Source organism: Saccopteryx leptura, chromosome 1 (genome assembly GCF_036850995.1).
Source record: "Saccopteryx leptura isolate mSacLep1 chromosome 1, mSacLep1_pri_phased_curated, whole genome shotgun sequence".
NCBI lineage: Eukaryota > Metazoa > Chordata > Mammalia > Chiroptera > Emballonuridae > Saccopteryx > Saccopteryx leptura.
The window spans coordinates 359613664-359639878 of NC_089503.1; the positions used below are offsets into that span (position 1 = coordinate 359613664).

General features: G+C 33.6%; 1 protein-coding gene and 1 pseudogene across 1 annotated transcript in view; both read left to right on the forward strand.

Annotated features, from left to right (window-relative positions):
* Positions 1-26215, forward strand: part of EYS (eyes shut homolog) — a 1965296-nt gene that overhangs the window by 902743 nt on the left and 1036338 nt on the right. The window contains 1 exon segment of the mRNA XM_066360293.1: positions 10466-10665. Coding sequence (XP_066216390.1) covers positions 10466-10665 — 200 coding nt within the window.
* On the forward strand, positions 16844-25980 carry LOC136387614 (peptidyl-prolyl cis-trans isomerase-like 3 pseudogene; annotated as a pseudogene).

Below are 26215 nucleotides of genomic sequence, written 5' to 3' on the forward strand. Positions count from 1 at the left end.
TGAATGAAGCAGAGAATCAAATCAGCGATTTAGAGAACAAGATAAGTGAAAGCACAAAAGCAGAACAGCAAAAAGAAAAAAGGATCAAAGTCTGAGGAAAATCAAAGAGAGTTCTGTGACAACATGAGCAGAAACAACATCCACATAATAGGGGTTCCTGAAGGAGAAGAGAAATAACAAGGGATAGAAAACCTGATTGAAGAAATCATAGCTGAAAACTTTCCTAAATTGTTGAAAGAAAAAGTGACACAACTTCAAGAAGCACAGATAATCCCATTAAAGAGGAACTCCAAGAGACCTACACTAAGACACATAATAATTAAAATATCAAAACTAAGAGATAAAGAGAAAAAAAAAACAAAAACTGAAAGCTACAAGAAAAAACCAGTCAATCATTTACAAAGGATTCCCCCATAAGGATGACATCAGACTTTTCAACAGAAACACTTGAGAAGGGAATGGCAAGAAATATTCAAAGTAATGCAGAACAAGAGACTACAACCAAGACTTCTTTATGCAACATGGCTATCGTTTAAAATTGAAAGAGAAATAAAAAGCTTCCTGGACAAAAACAAAACAAAACAACAAAAAACAACTCAAGAATTCATTACAGGCCTGACCAGGTGGTGGCGCCGTGGATAGAGTGTTGGACTGGGATGTGGAAGGACCCAGGTTCGAGACCCCGAGGTAGCCAGCTTGAGCACGGACTCATCTGGCTTGAGCAAAAAGCTCACCAGCTTGGAACCAGGGTCGCTGGCTCCAGCAAGGGGTTACTCAGTCTGCTGAAGGCCCGCGGTCAGGGCACATATGAGAAAGCAATCAATGAACAACTAAGAAGTCACAACGCGCAACAAAAAACTAATGATTGATGCTTCTCATCTCTCCGTTCCTGTCTGTCTATCCCTCTCTCTGACTCTCTCTGTAAAAAAAAAAAACAACACACACAAAAAAAAAACAGAACGTTCACTGTTCTGTCCCAGCTGTTTAAAAAAAAAAAAAGAATTCATTACAACCAAACCAATGCTGCAAGAAATGTTAAGGGGTCTGTTATAAACAGATCAAAGGGGGAAAAGAATATAGCAAAAGAGGAATACAGCTTTAAAGAATAAAATGGCAAGAAACAACTACATATCAATAATAACCTTAAATGTAAATGGATTAAATGCTCCAATCAAAAGATATGGAGTAGCTGCATGAATAAGAAAACACGACCACAGGACCCATAAATATGCTGTCTACAAGAGACCCATCTCAAAACAAAAGATACACATAGAATGAAAGTAAAGGGATAGAAAAAAATATTTCATGCAAATGGAAATGAAAAAAAAAAAGCTAGGGTAGCAATACTTATATCTGACAAAATAGACTTTAAAACAAAGGATATAATAAGGGATAAGGAAGGTCACTACATAATGAAAAAGGGAGCAATCCAACAGGAAGAGGGAACCATAGTAAATATCTAGGCACCTTATATAGGAGCACATAAATATATAAAGCAGATTTTGATGGACATAAAGAGTGAGCTCAACAGCAATACTATAATAGTAGGGAATTTCAATATCCCACTAACATCACTGGATAGATCCTCAAGGAAGAAAACAAAAAACAGCAGATTTAAAGAACACACTAGATCAACTGGATTTAATAGATACCTTTAGAACTTTCACCCTAATGTAACAGAATATACATTCTTTTCAAGTGCTCATAGTACATTCTCTAGGATAGAGCACATGTTAGGACAAAAAATGATTATCAACAAATTTAAGAAGATTGAAATCATATCAACCATCTTCCCTGATCACAATGGCATGAAACTAGAAATCAAGTACAATAGAAAAACTAAAAAACATTTGGAAACTAAGCATGTTATTAAATAACAAACGGGTTAACAATGAGATAATGGAAGAAATAAAAATATTCTTGAAACAAATGAAAATGAGCATACAACTGAAAATTTATGGGACACAGCAAAAGCAGTCCTGAGAAGGAAGTTCATAACATTACAGGCATACCTTAAGAAGCTAGAAAAAAAACTCAAATAAACAACTTAACCCTGCAACTAAAAGCCTTAGAATAAGAACAGCAAGTAAAGCCCAGAGAAAGTAGAAGGAAGGAAATAATAAAGATCAGTGTGGAAATAAATGACACAGAGGCTAAAAAAAAAACAATACAGAGGATCAATGAAACCAAGAGCTGGTTCTTTGAAAAGGTAAAAAAATTAAAGAACCTTTAACCATACTCACCAAGAAAAAAAGAGAGAGGACTCAAATAAATAAAATTAGAAATGAGTATGAAGAAGTAACAACTGACACAGCAGAAATAAAAGGATTGGAAGAAAATACTATGAAGAACTGTATGCCAAAAAATTAGACAACCTAGGTAAAATGAATAAATTCCTTGAAACAAATAATCTTTCAAAAATCAATCTGGAAGAATCAGAAAACCTAAACAGACCAATTACAACAAATGAGATTGAAACAGTTCTCAAAAAACTCCAAACAAACAAAAGCCCTGGGCCAGCTGGTTTCACAGGCAAATTCTACCAAATATTCAAAGAAGAACTAACTCTTATCTTTCTCAAGCTATTTCAATAAAATTCAAGAGGAGTGAAGACTTCCAAGCGCCTTTTATGAGGTGAGCATAATTCTGATTCCAAAACCAGGCAAAGAAAACACAAAGAAAGAAAACTATAGGCCATTATCCGTGATGAATTTAGATGCTAATATTCTCAACAAAATATTAACAAACTGAATCCAGCAATACATGAAAAAAATCATACATCATAATTAAGTTGGATTTATTTTGGGGAAGCAAGGCTGGTACAATATTTGTAAATCAATCAATATGATTCATCACATAAGCAAAGGAAGGAGAACAATTACATGGTAATATCAATAGATGCAGAAAGAGCATTTGATAAAATCCAGCACCCATTTATGACCAAAACTCTCAACAGACTGGGAATACAGGGAACATACTTCAACATGATAAAGGCCATCTATGACAAATCCACAGCCAACATAATACTCAAAGGGCAAAAATTAAAAGCAATCCCTTTAAGATCAGGAACAAGACAGGGGTGCACCTTTTCACCACTCTTATTAAACATATTTCTGGGAGTCCTACCCTAAGCAATCAGACAAGAAGAAGAAATAAAAGGCATGTAAATTGGAAAAGAAGAAGTAAAACTATCATTATTTGCTGATGAATGATACTGTATATAGAAAACCCTCAAGTCTCAGTCAAAAAACTACTGGACTTGATAAATGAATTCAGCAAAGTGGCAAGATATAAAATTAATATTCAGAAATCAGAGGCATTTTTATACACCAACAATGAACTGTCAGAAAGAGAAAATAAGGAAACAATCCCCTTCACTCCCACAACAACAACAACAAAATAATGTACCTAGGAGTAAATATAACCAAGGAAGTTAAAGACGTACTCAAAAAATTATAAAACATTGATAAAAGAAGTCAAGGGAGATACACACAAGTGGAAGCATATACCGTGTTCATGGATAGGAGGAATAAACATCATTAAAATTCTATATTACCCAAAACAATTCATAAATTCAATGTGATTACTATTAAAATACCAATGTCATACTTTAAAGATATACAACACATATTCTTAAAATTTATATGGAACCAAAAAATAACACGAATAGCCTCAGCAATCTTGAAAAAGAAGAATAAAGGGGCTGGTATCATGCTTCTTGATATCAAGTTATATTACAAGGCCATTGTACTCAAAACAGCTTGGTACTGGCATAAGAACAGGCATATAGATCAATGGAACAGAACAGAGACCCAGAAATAAACCCATACCTTTATGCACAATTGATATTTGACAAAGAAGGTAAGAGCATACAATGGAGTAAAGACAGTCTCTTTAACAAATGGTGTTGGCAAAACTGGACAATTACCTGCAAAAATATGAAAATAGACCACCAATTTACACCATTCACAAAAATAAATTCAAAATGGATAAAAGACTTAAATATGAGTCATGAAACCATAAATATCTTGGAAGAAAATATAGGCAGTAGGCTCTCTGACATCTCTCACAAAAATATATTTGCTGATTTATCTTCATGGGTAATGGAAATAAAGAACAGGATGAACAAATGGGACTATATCAAACTAAAAAAAGCTTTTGCTCAGCTAAAGACAATATGAAAAAAATAAAAAAAACAAACCACACAATGGGAGAACATATTCGATAATTTTTCTAATATGGGGTTAATAACCAAAATTTATAAAGAACTTGTAAAACTCAACATCAGAAAGATAAACAATCTAATCAAAAATGGGCAAAAGAAATGAATAGACACTTCTCTAAAGAGGACATACAGATGGCCAATAGGCATATGAAAAAATGCTCAACATCACTAATCATTAGAGAAATGCAAACTAATACCACAATGAGATATCACTTCACACCAATCAGAATAGCGTTCATCAACAAAACAACAAAGAATAAGTGCTGGCGAGGATGTGGAGAAAAGAGAACCCTCCTGCACTGCTGATGGGATTGCAGACTGGTGCAGCCACTGTGGAAAACAGTATGGAGATTCCTCAAAAAATTAAAAATCAAACTGTATTTTGACCCAGCTATCCCACTTTTAGAATATGCCCCAAGAACACCATAGCACTGTTTCAAAAGGAGAAATGCACCCCCATGTGTATGGCAGCATTGCTCACAATAGCGAAGATCTGGAAACAGTCCAAGTGTCTGTCAGTGGACGATTGGATTAAAAAGCAGTGGTACATATATACAATGGAATACTATGGGGCCATGAAAAATAATGAAATCTTACCTTTTGTAACCACATGGATGGACCTGAAAACTATTATGTTAAGTGAAATAAGCCAGGCAGAAAAAGAAAAATATCGTATGACCTCACTCATTTGAGGAATGCAATGAACAATTTGAACTGAGGAACGGAATTGAGACAGAAGAGAGATCAAAGGCACCAGAGGAAAAGGGGACAGAGGGAAAGGGAATTATAGGATGTATTAAACCTGAAGGGAAGGGGGGAGGGCACTATGGGGAGGGGGATACATTTGGGGCAACACTAGAATCTATGTAAACACAATAAATTAAAATCAATAAAAAATAATTAAAAATAGAACTGCTTTGACCCAGCCATCCCACTTTTAAGAATACATCCTAAGAACACCAAATCACTGATTCAAAAGGAGAAATGCACTCCCATGTTTATGGCAGCATTGTTTACAAGAGACAAGATCTGGAAACAGCCCAAGTGTCCGTCAGTGGACGAGTGAATTAAAAAGCAGTGGTACATGTATACAATGGTATACTATGGGTCCATGAAAAAAAAGGAAATCTTACTTTTTGTGACAACATTGATGGTCCTGGAAACTATTATGTTAATTGAAATAAGCTAGGTAGAGAAAGAAAAATATCATATGACCTCATTCATTTGAGGAATCCAATGAACAATGTGAACTGAGGAGTGGAATAGAGGCAGAGGCTGGATCAAAGGGACCAGAGGGAAAGCGAACAGAGGAAAGGGGGATGAGGAGATGGGGTCAGAGAAGGGGATGGGATTAGTGTAATTATATATACAGAACACAGTGTTATAGAGAGCAGAAAGCAAATTCTGTAGGGAAAAGGGGAAGTCGTTGGGGTGAAGAGGAGCAAGGAGGATGTTGGGGGAACATGGGGGTTGGGGGGATGTATTCACTGGGACACTGGAATCTATGTAAACACAATAAATTAAAATCAATAAAGTATTAAAAATAATAAAAGTGGTATAAATTATAATTTACATTTCATTTTTTTCACTTAAATGATTTTTAGTTTAGAAAAAAATATCTTTTTGATGAAAATACATGTTCATTTAATATAATTACATACCATTTTAATTCTTAAATAATTACTGCCAATAGAACATAAATTATGTGCTAATCTTGATTATAACAACATACTTAGAGATTTCATGAAATTAAACCAATTATATATTTTAAAAAAATATTTATGTACCTTAGATGCAGAAAATGGAGTTATTCGTACTCTATTTCATATTAAGAAATAATCATTAATACTCTCTCGCTCATTTGTGTATGTGTGTGTATGTGCACACACATGTATCCTTCTGGTTTCACAGTTTATTCCTTTTGCACTATATTTGTGAGTTTATTAAGAATCTTGTCATATATATATATTTTGTATATTTTCTCTATTTCTTTATTTGTCCTGTTCTATAGATCTTGAATCTCTAACTTACGGGCACATTTCTTTCACTCTTTATGCAAGAATAATCTCAAACCTAAATGAGAAGAGCAAAACAGGTAGCATCAAAACTCTCCTTGAACACTAATACCAATTCATGTCCCTTACAAAGCTATGGATTCCTTAGCAAAGTATTCTCTATCTTTTGGATTGCCTGTCCATGTTTGACTCCTCATTTTGTCAAGTTAGAGTACAACTTACAATCTAGATATTGAATATAAACTTCAGACTTCTTCTGAAATATTATTTTGTTTACCTGAGGAAATAGGAGTGTGTATTAAGTGTTAACTTTCTTAATGTGTTTGGGACTCTACATTACCTTAGAAAAATCTTTTTATTTGTTTATAAATTTGGTATCAGGTCTAATTACAGTCCTGGTGTATTTTCTTTATTGTTTGAGTCAACTTGGCATTTCGGGCTGTTTCTGAGATAACGGTTTTATTTTCTTGTGTTTCAGTGGCTTTTTCCCTCAGAATTAATGAAGACATATATTTTAATAAAGAAATAAAAATTGATATTTACTGAAAATATTCTAATTTTTGTATTTTAGAATCTTGTTTGATTTTTTAAATAATAAAGTTAAATAGTGTATTTCCTTTAAGTCAGAACATCATAAGTCATATTAAATTGATTCAAACAGAATCTTCTCCCTTTTAACTGCTTTATCTTCACATTTAATCATGTAAGATAGGAGAAAGAACAAAATAGTAAATGAAAGTTATAAAGAAAGCTTTGCAATATTAAGTTTTTTACCATATAGATAATAATTTGTAAAATTCTGTAGCCAAGAAATTCCTTGAGAAATGAGTCAAGACTTGTTGGTAAAATGAACCCTAAGTTGGAATTTAGGGCATTTAGTGTCTATGTGATGTTATTCTGCAGTTGTCTTCCTTTAAGAGTTTGGTAAGTCATTCTAACACTCTTTGACTTGTCTCCATTCTGCGAGTAAGATAAGATTGTTGTGCTACGTCATTGCTACTCACTGTTTGGTCCACAGAATAGAGTAGTCTGGATCTCCTGAAGATTTGTTGGAATGGGAAAACCCAAGCCCCACACCAAACCTATTGAGTTTGGATCTGCAATTTAACAAGCTTACACATTCATATGCAACTTAAGTTTCATAAACACTAGACTATATTAGTAGTTTTTATTCAGAAGTAGGCAAGATTTTAAAACTTCTGTGAACCTTACTAGGTCTTTGCTGTGGGTAAGGTAGAGCTTTAATAGAGCTTTAATGTTCTATTTTCCTCTTCAAATAGAACAATTCCAAGATTAACATGTTCTGTTTAACATGTTCTGTTTCTCTAAGGTCTTATTTGAAGAAAGTATTACACTATTAAAAAAAAAAACAACTACAAAAGAAAGTATATGATTCTATGAGAGAAATGTTTTATAGTGAAGATGACCTCAATTATAAATTTCTACTCTTCTGGGAAGTTCAGAGATTGCAGGACAAACTTTGGGAATTAAACTATACAACTCATATAGAACATAACTGTCAGAGATATAACTGGCACATTTACTAGGCAATTTGCTTTCTGTGGCTAAGCAGTCCACAATGAATATTCACTGCTCTGTTACCCTGGTACTCTGTACATTGCCTGGTGTGATGTCTTGGATACAAGTTGAAGAAATGTGGCATTGAGGTCTAGCTCAGTTGCCTAGATTGACATGGTCTGCAACATTACTCCCAGCTTCTTTCTTTTTCTCTAGATACACCAACTTTTTCTTTCATTTTCTGACACTAAATTAATGAATTATTCTTGAGAGATAGCATATAGCAAAGTAATATAAATAATCATGAAGAAAAGGGAAAGCATCCTTCTTAATTTTTGAACCAGAAAAAGTCAAGAACTTTAAGTGACTATTTTATTTTTTTAATAAATTCTTTTTTGTATTTCCACTAAGCCTTCTAATTAATTTAGCAAAAGGTTCTTGTAAACCCTAGAGACAGAACTCTTGGCAGTATAAAACCTATTTCTCTCTTCCCATGGGAGATATAACTCAATTAGTGTATGTAATGCCTTCTAATAAATCATTCTATATATACCCAGCCATAGGGATAAGAGAGAAACATGTTGTTTCCAGGCCTTTCCCTGTGGAATTCTGCATCTACATTTCATAAAAATACTGCAGTCCTGCACTAAGTCTACTAAGTGCCCTTGGTTATCCTAAAGCAGTGGTCCCAACCCCCCGGCTGTGGACCGGTACCGGTCCATGGGCCATTTGGTACCGGTCCGCAGAGAAAGAATAAATAACTTACATTATTTCTGTTTTATTTATATTTAAATCTGAACGATGTTTTATTTTTAAAAAATGACCAGAGTCCCTCTGTTACATTCGTCTAAGACTCACTCTTGACACTTGTCTCGGTCACATGATACATTTATCCGTCCCACCCTTTAAAGGCCGGTCCATGAAAATATTTTCTGACATTAAACCAGTCCGTGGCCCAAAAAAGGTTAGGGACCACTGTCCTAAAGGAGTTCACATTTTCAGCAAAGGTAGAACCAATATCAAAATAGCATTAATTTGTAAAAACATACATTTAACTCTATCACTTGAGTGAGTATAAAAGATCATCATCTTGGCCCTGGCCGGTTGGCTCAGTGGTGGAGCGTTGGCCTGGCGTGCAGGGCACACAGGAGAAGCTCCCATCTGCTTCTCCACTCCTCCCCCTCTCCTTCCTCTCTGTCTCTCTCTTCCCCTCCCGCAGCCGAGGCTCCATTGGAGCAAGGATGGCCCAGGCGCTGGGGATGGCTCCTTGGCCTCTGCCCCAGGCGCTGGAGTGGCTCTGGTCGTGACAGAGCGACGCCCCAGAGGTGCAGAGCGTCACCCCCTGGTGGGCGTGCTGGTTGTATCCCTGTCGGGCGCATGCGGGAGTCTGTCTGACTGTCTCTCCCCGTTTCCAGCTTCAGAAAAATACAAAACTAAAATAAATAAATAAAACATAAAAAGATCATCATCTTGTTTCCAAGCATGACTTGAGTTTTATATTCAATGGCACAATCTATAAAAAATTACAGCTATTGAACTCTCTGTGATTTTTTGACAGAAAAATTAATTTTTCATTTGATGCATGATATGAATACAAAAATAAGTAAAACTATATAAAAATATAAAGCGTCTGCACAACAAAGAAAACCGTCAACAAAATGTAAAAGCAACATCTGAAATGAGAGAAAATATTTGCATACAACCTATCTGATAAGGGGTTAACATCCAAAATATATAAGCAATTCATGAAACACAATAGCAACAAAATAAATAGCCCAATTCAAAAATAGGCAAAAGACTTGAATATATACCTCTTTAAAGAAGCCATATATACGGCAACAAGTATATGAAAAGTTCTCTACATCATTAATCATCCAGGAAAGACAAATCAAAGCCACAATGAGATATTACCTTACAAGTGTTAGGATGTTTGTTATCAAAAACACAAGAGATAAATTCTAGCAAGAATGTGGAGACAAGGGAACCCCCACATACTACTGGTGGGATGGTAAACTGGTACAGCCACTATTAAAAGGAGTACAGATGTGTACTTTAATTTCTTTCTCCTAAAGAAATTAAAAGTATATGTTTATTTCAGCATTATTCACAATGGCCAATGTATAAAACCACCTCAAATCTTTATTGACAGATGATTAGATAAAGAACATTTTGTGTCCATATGAAAAATAAAATATTATTCGGTTTGTTTTATTTTTTAAAAAAAGAAAATCCTGCCATTTGTGACAACATTGATAAACCCGAGGGGCATTATGCTAAGTAAAATAAGCCAAACCGAAAGACCAGTACTGCAGGTTATCACTCATATGTGGAATGTTAAGCCAAAAAAAACGTTAAACTCACAGAAACAGAGGTAAAATGATGATTGTCAGGTACTGAAGAGTGGGAAAAAAATAAGGAGAGGCTGGCAAATGGCACGATAAGTTAGATGATTACAACTTTATAAATGGTAAATGATTAAATAAAGTTTATTAATGTTTTTTCTCTCAAAACTTAACAATAAAACATTTAACAGAATTTTTGATGATGAAGGCAAATATCATTTATTACTAGAAACTTATTTTAGTTAGTAGAAGAATGGAATATCAGATAAGCTTGTACATTGGTTTTTTTAAAATGTTTAAATATAATAAGATTGTAATAAAATTATTAGTGGTAAGCTAATTTGATTCTCTATTTTTGAATTTAGGACTGCACATTGATCTGGTATATGAATGACAGCTTCTGTCAGAAGCCAGACCATGGCTTTACCTGCGTTTGCCCAAGTGAATACAGTACTGCATATTCTGAGATAAATATTGGTAGTGGTGCTGAGCCTGAACTGAATTTGGACCTCTGTCTTAATGGAAGAATCTGTGTTGATGAATCCGGACACACTTTTTACTGCAGGTTAGTGTTTATTTATCTATAGTTAACTAAATATATATTTAGAAAAGCTTATAAACATTCCTCTGTTTATGCACTCTGAAGATACTAAGTGTTTAAGTACATTTCCATCTTAAAAAATGTAATCAGACATTTAAATCAATAATTCTAAGAAAGCATTGCTTAGATTTTTTCCAAATACCATGTATTCATTTCAATACCATGTTGGACTTCCAAATTTAATCACCTTTATTTTATAATTGTTTTATATCTCCCTTCCCAAAATTAAGTTCTTATTTTTTATATATTCACCATATAAATAATTTATAAATAATTCATATCTATATTGTATTTCTTAACTAGATATTCATTTCTATTTCTGCTATTATTTATCTTTTAAGAGCCTAAAAACAAATAACAATTTCTATTTATTAAGTTTTATTAAAACTTGTCTGACCAGGTGGGGCACAGCAGATGGAGTATTGGCCTGAGACATTGAGTACCCAGGTTCCAAACCACAAGATCACTAGCTTGAGCATGGAATCATAGACATGACCCCATGGTCGCTGGCTTGAGCCCAAGGTCTCTGGCTTGAAGTCTAAAGTTGCTAGCTTGAGCCCAAGGTTGCTGGCTTGAGCAATAGGTCACTGGCTCAGCTAGAGCCCCCCAATCAAGGCAAATATTAGAAAGCAGTCAAAGAACAACTAAGGTGCCGCAACTATGAGTTGATGCTCTTTATCTCTCTCCCTACCAGTGTGTCTGTCCCTGTCTGTCCCTCTCTCTCTTTCTCTCTGAATCCATTTGGGTGACACTGATCAATAAAACCACAGAGGTTTCAGGTACACAACTCCACAACACATCATCTGTGCATTGCACCGTGTGTCCACCACCCCAAGTCAAGTCTCCCTCCATCACTATTTATATTTTTGAACTAATTATTATTTAAGATATCTTTTAAAATTTTTTGGAAATAAATTTTCATTACTTTTGTTCTTTATGATTGTATAACATATAAAATTGGTTTGTCATTTGAGAAAATTTAGCCATTAGTTCAATTTGTAAATTATTAATTGAATCTAAGTATTAAATAAAAAAATATAAATACTTCTTTTTCTATTTCAGTTTGATTTGAGACAGGTTGTTGTTAAATGAAAATCTCATACAATTATATTTCTATAAAATATCCTAAATTACTAAAATGTTTACCATGTATATTTTTGTATATGATCACTTAATAGTAAATTAAATCTATTATTTTTATCATGTATTTTATCATGTTATTGTCTTTCCATTACTTATATAGACTGCCTATAGTTAACACTGCCATGACCATATTTTTTTTGTTTATCTATGTCCTGTTTTTGTCCTTTTATTTATTTTAGTCTGTGTTGTATTATTTTCTTTGAGACATCTATCTGTCTAGTAAGAAACACCTGGATGCTAATTTCACATAAACCCAAAATTATTATATTTTTATTTAGACTGTTTATCATTATGACAGTTATACTTTTTTACATATTGCCTAATTTTCCATTTTATTTGTAAATATATATATGTATGTGTATGCGATCTTTCTTATATTTTATATTTTTGAGCATGGAGTATGCTTATTTTGCTCTGGTGGTTTGATAAAACATAAACAATAAACATGTTTCTAATTTCAATAGTAAGTATATTAAATAAAATTATAAAAATGATCACTTGACCACTGCAAAGACCTCTGCAGCTAATCAGCAATAGTAAATTGAACATTTATTCACAATAGATTCAATATTATAAATCAAGCTTTTATTCATGGAAACCCGTTAAGTTCATTAAAAAGATAGAAATAAGTGAATCTTAAACCTAATGTAAGGTTTTCAAACTGGATAATATGTATTAAGTCAAGCACTATAAAAGCTACTCTACAGGATTTCCTTTTTGTGGATGTTATCCATAATAGTTTGACCTTTCTTAAAGCGTGAACTAAGTGGAATTCAAACTGAAGACACCTGCTCCTTTTCCTGGAATATCTCCCAAGGACAAGCATAGGCATTCATTACTGCTACAGCATTATTCAAATTTCATTTAAATTAGAGTCATCTGTCTTCAAAATAGTCACTGCTGTTTCAGTGCTCCTGAAAGTCTGAAAGTCTCTAAATGGGAAAGGCCTTGGGAGGTTCAGTTTCTAGGAGACCTGCACAGTGACTAGAGCCATTCAAGTTGGTGCCAAGTTAGCACAGTGTTCAGACAGTTTATTTACAAAAGAAAACTCAAATTATGGTAGGGAAAGATTTGCAAGTAAAACCATCAGTTTTTTGTATGGGTCAAGGATTAAGCTGAGATATATTTATTTTAACCATAATAAAATAATTGTTTTCTTTATTGAAAAAAGTTATATCAATCCTATTGCTTTCATTTATATTTTGCATTTAAATTTAATCAAGAAGAAAATCTTACTCTTAAAAACGTATGTCAACCTCAAATGAAAAAGCTGAAATGAGAAGCAACAAGTATTTATTTGGAATCAAAGAATTGCAATATAGGAATAAACTTAAATTATATCTATTACAGAGTAAAAGCAAGGGGTTGTTTGTTTGTTTTTGTCTTGAGCAAAAGAAAACAATTTATTACCTGAAAATAAAATCCTTTTGTTGCTGAAAAATTAAACTACTCTTGGCTATACCTGATTGTTAACTGATTCTGTCTTTATATATAAGATGGATCATCATCAGTCCTTGTCATCAGGATGTCCACTTTTTTTCTGATTCCACACACACAATTGTTTGTAAAGCAATAAAACAATTGTGGTTTAGCCCAGTCCAAATATTTGGTCCAGTCCGAAAGCACGAGGACCAAGACAATGATGTAGTTCCTCTAGAACTGATGTTATGGCTCCATTTTGAAATGTCTCTATTCATGACATTTTTCACATGTGGTAAAATATTTTGTTTTTAATCTTCATTTGCTTATTTTCTGCAACATACACACAAATCAAAGTTAAAGTTAATATTTCCATTCTCATTGATGAATTATTTGCTAATTAGCTTTCTAACTTCTGTTTGGTTTTAATTGTAAAAATAATTATCCAATTTCTACTTTAAGAATATTTAACCCAGCCTGACCAGGCAGTGACACAGTGAATATAGTGTCGGCCTGGAACACGGAGGACCCAGGTTCAAAACCTCAAGGTCGCCAGCTGGAGCACAGGGCTCATCTGGTTTGAGCAAGGCTTACCACCTTAATTAAGCTCAACGTCGCTGGCTTGAGCAAGGGGTTACTCGGTCTGCTGTAACCCCCCTGGTCAAGGCACATATGAGAAAGCAATCAATGAACAATTAAGGTGCTGCAATGAAAAATTGATGTTTCTGGTCTCTTTTCCTTCCTGTCTGTCTGTTCTTATCTGTTCCTCTCTCTGTCTGTCAAAAAAAAAAACAACAAACAAAAAAAAACAAAAAACAAATCCAAAAACAAACAAAAAACATTAACCCAAAGTCTTATTTTTGATGAAAACCTCCTTATTAAAATATTTCAAAAAAATATTTCAGCATCAATGATTTGTAAAACATTCTATACCATAGGTTTGCTTATTATCTTAGTACTAATTTCCTTTCAATTGACATCACATGCTGTTTTACATTAAAAAAAAAAAAAAAACAGAAAACATATTGTAGCCTTTTAAATTGTGTAGAAAATTTGAAACTGCCAGCCTAAAATTTTTTACTGTGTCCTTGGCTTCACAAGTGATTTAGAACTTCGTGAAGTACCAATTTCTTAGATCTTATTATTGACTTAGGATTATACAATTGATGTTGCTTTGCTTTCATCTCTGTCATTGCAAAAATAAACCAGATAATGGCCTCTTTTTATGACCATTTTCTTTTATGAATGCCACTTATTCACTTTCTCATTGGAAGCTTACAAAACTTTTAATTTTTAATTAAAATATGTATAAAATACACCAATGAATGCCATGTAGAGAATATGTAACTATTTTCCTTCCCTTTTATCTCTAATGGTTAAGAATTGAACGCAAACAAGTATGCTATATGTTTCTTTTATCTATCTGTTTACATCTGGAAATTTTTTATTATTTCTTTATTATTCTTTTGTGTGTTAATTCGGCATTCCTCTTCAGGTGCTAATATTGCTTACATATTTTAAATCACACACGTAAAACTGTCTTTTGAGCAATTCTCTCTTTTTGACATTTTTATGTTTTTTAAAAATATCTTTTCAATTCTTTATTTATTTTCAAACTTTCATCTGGTTTTATTAATATATATTTTATGAGAATATTATTTATTCTCTTTTACTTTTTAATGCACACACATTTTTTAATAGGTATTTTCTTCCATTGTACATGTAATGCCCACTTAACAAACCACGTTATTATAGTATGTTTACAAATTAATTTATTTCAAAGGTTTAGTTTTTTTTCAAAGTTCTTGTACTTTGGCTTGTCTTCTTTCTGTTGCAGAATTTTTTGTTGACCCAATGTCTCAGTTACTGACATTTTCTGCCTGCTTTATTGATCTTTATTTCTATTACCCAAATGCTTGATAAGATCGCTTTTATATTTCAACTCTATTAGTCAGACTCTTTGTTAAATTATTTCTGCATCTACAAGATAATTTTAAAAGCTATGCCTACCCATTTAAAGGACTGAAGCATAGTATGCATTAATGCAGAGGCACACCTGAGAAAGCATATTTTTACTATCTGTGTTATGGTCACTTAGATCCAGGGTGAAATTGCTGAGCACATCTGGATCCATTTAAATATCTCTACTTCACTCTTTATATTTTGAACATGAGGCTTATCTAGGTCTGAGGTGTGTCAAATTTAGTTAGTTCATTGCTGATTTTTCTTATGGAGACAATTATTGATTATTTTAGATCATTTTATAACTATACAATGAAACCTAATGAGTAGCTAGTTTTCACTATTTTATCCTCCTGAATTAGTAGCAAAATTTTGAAAGGCATTAGGTAGAGTCTTTAAATAGAAATATAAAAGCAGAAAGAAAATTTAAAAAAGGATTAACTTTAGTCTGACTTTAAAATATGAGCTTTGAAGATGGTTAAGTAAATAAATCTGATTATTGTGGACAAATACATAGGTGATATTGCTTTGAATACTGACCTAAAATACATAAGTTAACCATTTCAGCAAAGTTAGGATTAGTTTTAGGTAAACAGTTACTGGGCTTTCAGATGCAAAGTAACATATAATATTTATATAATTCTATAACCATAATTTACTTATTTTTTAAAAAAAGTATAGGCCTTGGGCAGTTTGCTCAGTGTTAGAGCATTGTCCCCCCATGTAGAAGTTGTGGGTTCAATTCCCAGTCAAGGCACACAAAGAAGAGCCCATCTGCTTCTCTACCCCTCCACTCTCACTTCTCTGTCTCTCTCTCTTCCCCTCCTGCAACCATGGTTCAATTGGAGCAAATTGGTCCCAGAAGCTGAGGATGGCTGCATGGCCTCTGCCTTAAGCACTAAGAAAAGCCTGGTTGTTGAGCAACAGAGCAATACCCCAGATGAAAGAGCATTGCCCCCTATTGGGCTTGCCAGGTGGATCCTTGTCAGGGCACATGTGCTACTCTGTTTCTGCCTCCTCTTCCTCTCTCTAAATAAAAAATTAAAAAATAAAAATAATTACAGTTTATTCCCAATATGGTTTTGTATGGTTTCAGGTGTACAGCATAGGGGTTAGACAAAAATATACAAAGTGTTCCCCCGATATTTCCAGTAGGCACCTGGCACCATACATAGTTATTGTAATATTATTGACTATATTCTCTTGGCTGTACTTTACATCCTTGTGACTATTTTGTAACTACCAACTTGGGTTTTAATCCCTTAATTTTTTTTTAATTTTAAGGATATTTTAATCCACTCACATCTTTTACACAGTTGCCTAATACTCTTCCTTCTGTCAAGTACCTGTCTGCTGTGTGTTGATGAGTCTGTTTCTTTTTTGTTAGTTTATTTTATTATTTAGATTATATACATAAGTGAAATCATAAGGTGTTTACCTTTTCTAATTGACTTATTTCACTAAGCATAATACCCTCTCAGGGGTCCCCAAACTTTTTACACAGAGGGCCAGTTCACTGTCCCTCAGACCGTTGGAGGGCCGCCACATACAGTGCTCCTTTCACTGACCACCAATGAAAGAGGTGACCCTTCCGGAAGTGCAGTGGGGGGCCGGATAAATGGCCTCAGGGGGCTGCATGTGGCCCGTGGGCCGTAGTTTGGGGACGCCTGCAGGTCCATCTATACTCTCACAAATGGTAAGATTTCATTATTTTTTATGGTTGAGTAATATTCCCTTCTATCTGGTACAACCACTTTTTCATTCACTTATTTATTGATGGAACTTGGATTGCTCCCATTATATTGGTTATTGTAAATAATTCTTCAATGAACTCAGGCATGCACATATTCTTTCAAATTAGTGTTTTACATTTCTTTGGCTACATACCCAGAGTAGAATTACTGTGTCATAGACAGTTACATTTTTAATTGTTTGAGGAACCTGCAAAAATTGGCTGCCCAATCTACATTAGAACCAGCAGTGCTCAGGGGTTTCATTTTCTCAATATTTTTGCTAACATTGGTTGTTTGTGTAATTACAGATGATAGCCATTCTGACAAATGTGAGGTGATATCACATAGTTTTAAGTTGCATTTCTCTGACAGTTAGTGACATTGAGCATCTTTTTATATGTTTACTGGCCATCTGTTTGTCCTTTTTGTAGAAGTATCTATTCAGGTCCATTGCACGTTTTAAATTGAATTGTTTTGGGGGTTTACTTTTTTGGGGAGGTGTTCGATAGTTTGAATTCTTTATAAATTTTGATATTAAACCCTTATCAGATGCATTGGTAATATGTTCTCTTATTTTGTAGGTTATCTTTTCTTTTTTTTTTTTTTTTTTTGGTGGTTTACTTGGCTGTACAAAACCTTTTTAGTTTGATGTAATCCCATTTGTTTAATTTTTCTTTTATGTCCCTTGTCCAAGGAGAAATACCCCCAAAAAAAGTATTGCTAAAAAACATCTCAGAAATTCTATTGCCTAAGTTTTCCTCTAGGAGTTTAATGGTTTTTAGTCTTACATTTAAGTCTTCAATTTATTTTTAATTTATTCTTGTGTATGGTGTAAGAAGGTGATCTAGCATTGGTTTTTTTTTGTAGTTGTTATTTTTTATTTGTTTTGTTTTTTACTTGTATCTGTCTAATTTTCTCAGCACCATTTATTGAATAGACTATTTTTACCCCATTGCATGTTCTTTCCCCCTTTGCCAAATATTAATTTACCAGCTAGGAGTGAGTTTATTTCTGGGATTTCTATTTTGTTTCATTGATTTATATGTCTGTTTTATGCTGTGTTGATTACTGCGACCCTATAATATTGTTTGATAAAAGGTTGCATGATACCACCAACTTTGTTTTTGTTCTCAAGATTACTAAGGCTATTTAGGGTCTTTGGGTTCCATATAAATTTTTGGAGTATTTTTTCTAGTTCTGTGAAATATGCTATAGATATTTTGATAGGAAGAGCATTGAATCTATATATTGCTTTAAGTAGTATGGACATTTTAATATTATAACCATAATATAGATCATTGCTCGTAAAGTGAAAAGGCATTACAAACCCCTAAACTTATTTTTAGTAATTTATGTGTCAAAATTTTAAGTGAGTTAATTTGATTATTGATAAGCTATTTCAAATTCTTTATCATTCACAAACTATATTTGTTACTTAAAATTAATTAAAATATTATTTTGTTCAGAAGATATAGTATCTGGCCTTGGCTGGGTTTCTTAGTAGATATAGCATAACTTCTATTTTGAACCCAGGACACAGAGGTCATGGGTTCAATCCCAGCTCAGGACATGAATGAGAAGCAATCAACTACACAACAAAATGATCTAAGTGGACTATTGAGTTGATGCTTCTCTCTCTCTCTCTTTCTCTCTCTTTCTCTCCCCCCCTTCCCTAATCCTCTTTCCCTCGAATCAATGAAACATTTTTAAAAGAATGCAAAGGGATGAGCCAAAATGTTATATACATAACTCATATATACAGAATACAGGGTAGCCATAGCCAGAGAGAAATAGGGGGGTAGAGGGAAAAGGAGAGGGCCAAAGAGGGGGAAAATGGAGATGAAAAAAGACTTTGCAGGAGGCATGGGTTGCATAATGTGGTGTCTAAAGGCTGTTATGTGTAAAGGCTGTTATATTGGGACATATTAAACCATGTCAACAATAAATTATAAACAAAAATTTTTAAAAGATACAATATTCTGATTAAATTTCTACTTCTAAACTCAAATGTATGTTTCTTATTGACTCATAGAAATGTGTGGCTGAAGTAGATTATAGAGACCACCTATAGTAATCTATAATAGTTATTGCTTAGGTAAAGCAAAGGCCTATGGAGGTTTGCACTGTTAACTACTTGCAAAGTTATGATCAGTACAAAAGTCAACACGAGAATCCAATGAATTACTCTTTTATTTTTTTAGAGTACTTTTTATTTAAATTACAAAATACAATGGACATTTATAAATATGGTAAAAAGAGAGGAAACATGTAGTTAGATACCATGACGATTCTCTAGATGCAGTTAAGAATGTTTTATATTGAATATCTTGGTGCAAAGATTAAAGACATTAATGACTTTGTTCAGTTTAATAATGGCTGCTTCAGAAGTATAAAAGTATTATTAACCATGTGTAATAGCTTAATAGCATTTTAATATGTGCAAGCTTTATTGAACCATAAAAACTATGTTGAAATTATACCAAAATCCAAATCAGAATCAAAGGTCTATGGAAATAAATAAAATATTTTCAATAACTTTTTTCCTCTGGCACCATGTAGATAATAAAGAATAAAAGTTGGCCTGACTTGTGGTGGCGCAGTGGATAAAGTGTCGACCTGGAAATGCTGAGGTCGCCGGTTCGAAACCCTGGGCTTGCCTGGTCAAGGCACATATGGGAGTTGATGCTTCCTGCTCCTCCCCCCTTCTCTCTCTATCTCTCTCCTCTCTCTCTCTCTCCCTCTCTCTCTCCTTTCTAAAATGAATAAATAAAATTAAAAAAAAAAAAAGAATAAAAGAAATAATTTATAAAAAGTATACTAAGACACAAAGATGTTTGGTTTTTTTTTTCTTATATGAAATCTTATTCCAGGAAAATTTTTTCTTGGTTGTCTCCACATTTTACTTTACAGAGTCACTTTCTTTCTATCCACACAACTTTTCCACTCTACAGTTCCAAATGCCCTCTCATTCTGGTATTTCTTTCTAAATTCAACTCTATTCATTGCCTCCATATTCCCGAAGTATTCCATTCTTGCCCTCTCTTTTACCTAAGCTTTATTCCATTTTCTGCCATGAACTGAACAATAATTAGTTTATACTATTACATATACTGTGGTAAAGGACTGGTAAACTTATTCACTTAATGTTTGATTCTTCCCATTGGTATATTCCCTTTTTAAAAATTTAAGAAAATTGACCCTGGCCGGTAGCTCAGTGGTTAGAGTGTTGGCTCAGCATATGGATGCTCTGGGTTCAATTTCCAGTCAGGCACACAGGCAAAATGACCATCTGATTCCCTTTACTCCTTCTTTCTGTCTTCCCCTTCCACAACCAATGGCTTGATTGGTTTGAGCATGGCCCCGAATGCTGAGGATAGCTCAGTAGGTCTGATTCATCAACCTCAAGCACTAAAAATAGCTCAGTTGGTTCAAGCATCAGTCCTAGAGTGGGTTGTGAGGTGGATCCCAGTCAGGGCACAACTGTTAGTCTACCTCACTATCTCCCTTCCTCTCACTTAAAAAAAAGTCACAAAAATCAGTAAAATCTAATGAATTTTTAATTATAGGACCTCAGCAACTATCACATATTATTAAATAAAGTATCTGAGATGAATAAGCCATACTTAATCCCTTCACATCATACTTGAGGAAGGGTAGATTCCAATTCTTTATATTATTAGATAAAAATATCAGGAATGAAGGCTTAGTGATTGCAGGTAACCTAGGAAGTTTACAGGATAAGAGTATTGATCCTACAATAATTGATTTTCAGCAATCATCAATATACTTGCTGCAAATTATTGACTTTATAGCTTCGAACAAAAAAATCTATATTTTAATAACCACAGTTAGGTGACTTTCTATTATTTAGAAGTTATATTACAGAAATATTAGATGAATCATGTATACTCTAAGTTAACAACTTATTTTTACTCTCTCCTTGGTTCAAACAAACCTTTGACCAAGAATAAAAAAATTAAAGTAATAATAGGAAGAATTCACTTATCAGAAAAATAAATTTAATTATATTGCCTTATAAAGCAATTTAAGAATTATCAGATAAAAAGTATTATTTTTAATAATTCTAGTATAATATTAATTTAAATGTATTTATTCTTTCATCAAAGTAGTAAGACGTTTTCTATAATCAAATGTCAAATTATTGTACCTTATTTATTTTCAATTTAATTTCATAATAATAAGGATAACATAATTAATCCTTAAATATTTTCCAATGATCCTGCTTTAAAAACAATCAGTGGAATTTTTAATTTCCTTAAGGTATTTCTTAAACTATACATTTTATAATTCTTCAGATCAAGTCTACCACTGCTTTTTCAGCATTTGATTATGTATTTTTCCAAATACCATTAATAAATTAAATCACTCTAAAATATAATTTTACTAGCACACATTACAATAAAACATTAAAGTAGAATTACATTAAAATTTGTGTATTTCCAGATTTCGCATTATCTTTGGAATTGACTTTGAACATAATGCATTGCATTGTCTTCTCTGTTTAGTGCTGTTGTGATAAATGCTTTCCTTTGTCATTCCATAAGAAAATAAGTAAAAATATGTTACCAATGGTGAGCATTTGTACTGTAGTTTGTCTTTCAAAATACCTGTTCATATGATCCAATCATTACCTTTTAAAATATATAAGGGTAGATTATTATTTTTAAGATGTATAAGTTCTTTTTAAATTTTTTATTTTTCAATTGTAGTTGACACTCAATAATATATTAGTTTCAGGTGTACAACATAGTGGTTAGCTATCTATATAACTTATGAGGTGACCCCTAATAAGTCTAGAACCCACACTAATCCATACATACATATAATAGTTTATAATGACTGTATTCCTTATGCTGTACTTTATTTCCCCATGACTGTTTTGTAACTGCCAATTTTACTTTTTAATTTTTTTACCTCTGCCACCCAGCGCCAACTCCTTTCCATCAGACACCATCAATTTGTTTTCTATATCTCTGGGTTTGATTCTGTGTAGTTTGTTCATTTATTTTATTTGCAGATTCTACATATAAGTAAAGCCATATAATATTTATTGAAAGAAATCTAAAACTCTAATTCAAAAAGCTTAGATTATTTTAGACACAAAGCAGTGTTAAATATACCAAATGTAATGGTAAATCCAAAGAAAAATGTTTATTTCTTAAAAAGTAAATTTAAATTAGTGACAAAGATATCTGATTTATTTCATATGATAGATCTGACTATAAAACACACAGAAGGTTTACACTGTTTCACCAAGTTCATTTTTAATTGTGTCTTTTTATTTCATTTGAATACATAACTAAGCTCAGTGTATTTTATTATCACATGTAGAAAATAAAACTACTCTGATTGGTCTACTAATAAATGTATGTTAAAGAACATTACAGATCTACTTTCATAAAATTATACTGAAAATTGACGATTGCTATATTTTTCAGCCAAATATTCACATTCAGTTAATTTCAAAATAAGTTTTGAATGAGGATAAACATGAATTTTATTGTAAACCTAATTATTATACAATTTAATTCAACAAGTATTATTTTGGAAAACCACACTGAACAAAACAATATTCTTGAACTTGGAATCTCAAAGTTTAAAAGCCACATACTTTATCTATATTCTCTTACAGAAGGTCCTGTAAATTTACAGACTGTAGCAGAAGATAATTGTCATGTGACAGATTTTTATAGAAGGATCACGTCATTTCAAAATTAATAATTAGTGCTAATCACAAATAAATAATTCTTTCTATATATCTTTAAGTATTTGAGAATATTCAGCAGAAAAGATAAATACAGAAATGTGCACATGAAATTGGCTTCCAAGTTTATTTCCACAACTGATTCACACACCATTAGCTGTTGTCCTGGAACATATGGTTGACCCCCTGGGTTCCAGACTCTTTCCCTTTCACTCCACCTCTCCGCCTTGGAGGAATTGCTCTGTCATGGACCTGAGACCAGTCGTGGGAATCCTAGACTTCAAGATAAGTATCAGAACAAAGAGGATCAGGCCACATTCAGAGAGGGCATGGGAGGTAGCACTAGCCAACTGGCCTATAATGATCACCCTATCATACCCTTGGTCCTTTGCCCTCCTGAAAGCTGACATGCCTGCATTTGTGTGGAGCAGGAGAGGCAGAAACTTGGCTAGATAGAACAGAGTGAAGCTGCTAAAAAACTTAGGTAAACAGAATTGAACTTCATATAAGCCTTGATTCATGACATTCTCTCCCCACTTGTCCATTAACAACACTCTTATGAACCCCTATAAACCCACCACCTGCCTCAAGAACTAAAACATTATAAATAACTTATTTCTGCTCATTTATTTCTTACACCTCTGCCTTCTCTCAGAAGTAACTATTATCCTAGATTTGATCTTTTATTGCTCATTCCTTCTTGTAGCCACCTTCTAAAATGGCTCCCAATGACCTCTGCCTCCTGGTATCAAAACCTCTGTATTCCTCTCCTCGTAAATGTAGTCTGGGCCTAGTGACTTATTTCAAGTGAATAGACTATGATGGATGTGATGGATGTCACTTCTGTAATTACATTTATAAGTCTATAACTTCCATTTGCTAGTAGCTTTTAACTCTCTCCCTTTCTGGATGGCAAGAAAATCAAGGCAGCCACCATCCAACAACCAACAAGAACTGAAGCCCTCAGTCCAATAGTCCACAGGAAACTGAACTCTGTCAACAGTCAAGTGAACTTGGAAGTGAGACCCTCCCCAGTCAAGCCTTTAGATAAGACCAGAATTCTGGCCAACACTTAGCAGTCTTGTGAGAAATCTTGAAGGAGGACTCAGTTAAGTCATGCTTGGACTCTTGAACCACACAAAATATGAGATAATAAATGCTTGCTGTTTTAGCAAAAAACAAAAACAAAACAAACAAAAACACAGAAACCTAAATAAACCACTTTCTTTAGGAAGAAGTAAAAATAGCCTTATGGGTTAAAGTTTTTAGCATTGGAACTTCTATTAAGTTCAAAAAATAAAAAATGATCATATATAATGAAAGATTCCATATTTCTTAGAACCAAAGGGAGAAAGAAAGAAAAAATTATATAATTTAATTGAGCTAAAGGTATTTATGACACAAATAATGCTGCATTGATGATGGCTGTTTGGCCATAACTCCCAGATAGTTAATATTTGGTGGTCTTCTGCAGCAGGTAAGATGAAAGAAGTGATAAAAATATTTCACCGTTTAAGTTTTGCTAAGAATAAAAATGAGCCATGGCCAGTGAGCTTAGTGGCATAGCATCGGCCTGGCATGTGAAGTCCTAGGTTTGATTCCTGGTCACAGCACACAGGAAAAGTGACAATCCATCTCCCACCTCCTTCTCTCTCTCTCTCTCTCTCTCTCTTCTGCTCCTGCAACCACAGCTTGAATGGTTTGAGCAACTTAGCCCCGGGTACTGAGGGTGGCTCCAAGGTCTAGCTTCAAACACTAAAATGGCGTGGTTGCCAAGCAATGGAGCAGAAACCACAAATGGGCAGAGCATCGCCTGGTAGGGGTCTTGCCAGGTGGATCCTGGTCAGGGCACATGAGGGAGTTTGTCTTTCTGCCTCTTCATTTCCCTACCTCTCCCTTAATAATTAAAAACAAAGGATAAAAGAGAATGAAAGTGAATTGTGCCTGGCCTGTGTCAGCACAGTGGATAGAGTATCAATCACAAACTCTGAAGTAGCCAGTTCCAAACGCTGGGCTTGCTTGGTCAAGGCACAGATGACAAGCAACAAGCAAGCAATGAACAATTAATATGAAGCAACAATGAGTTGATACTTCTTGATCACTGCCTCCTTTCTCTGAAAATCAATTTTAAATCTTTAAAAAAAAGAATAAGAGTGAATTGTTATATATCCTTTTATTTTACTTTATTTTATTTTAATTTACTTAATAAATAAAACATAAAAAATAAGCAAAAATTGACCCTGGTCAGTGGTTCAGTGGACAGAGCATCTTCCCAGTGTATGGATGTCCTGGTTTCATTCAATTCCTGGTCAGGGCACACAGGAGAAAAGACCATTGGCTTCTCCACCCCCCTTTTCTCCCTCTTCCCCTTTCATAGCCAGTGGGTACAATTGGTTCCAGCGTAGCCCAGGGTGCTGATTATAGCTTTATTGAAGCACATCAATCTAAGGCACTAAAAATAGCTTAGTATTGGCACTAGATGGGGTTGCCGCATGGATCCAGTTGAGGGATATGTGGGAATCAGCCTCACTAGCTCCCCTCCTCTCACCGAAAATAAATAAATAAATAAATAAATAAATAAATAAATAAATAAGTAAGTAAGTAAGTCAGCGAGCAAAAGTTGATTATCAGTACTACTGTCTTCAAAATCAACTGCCATACCATTATACTAACTCTTATAATAATTGATCTTTAGATCTGCAACTATACCTTTTCTATTTTAATAACATCTGTGGTAACTGAACTGATGAAATTTGCCTTTGAAGTTCTCTCATTAAGACTGAGAAATTAAGTAACAGTAACCATCAAGAAGAAGAATATCAGTAACACACATAAGGATGTAGATGATATTAAAATAGAAGTCTTCTGTGAGAGGACACCCAAAACTTATAAAAAACTTCTTCTTTGTGCCTGTAATTACTACAATCACTGAATATTTTATAGGAATGTCATTGGTTTCATGGTTCAATCAGGAGACCCCACAAGTACCAGAAGAGAAAATAATAGTATCTGGGGCAAGAAATTTGAGGAAGAATACAGTGAATATTTTAAGCACAGTGTTAGTGGGTTGTATCTATGGCTAAATATGGCCCAAATACCAATGGATCTCAGTTCTTCATCATCTATGACAAACAGACACATCTAGACATGAAATATACAGTATTTGAAAAGGTAATAGGTGGTCTGGAGACCCTTGATGAACTGGAGAAGTTACCAGTAAATGAGAAGACCTACCAATGTTTTAATGATGTACACACTAAGGATATAACTATTCATGCCAACCTATTTGCTCAATAGGTATAATAGACATGGACAGATATTTGGAAAACTAGTTGAGCAACAGACTTATGTGTTTTATCCACCTTTAATTATGTCAGAGATTACATCATCCTGTTTTTTTACAACTAAGATATTCTGAGTTGATGGTACTGGGGAACCAAACAGCTTTTACTCCCATTCTTATAGCATATTCTTTGCTATATTATCCAATGTATTCAAGTTTAATTTTTTAATTGTTTAATTTTTGTTACAT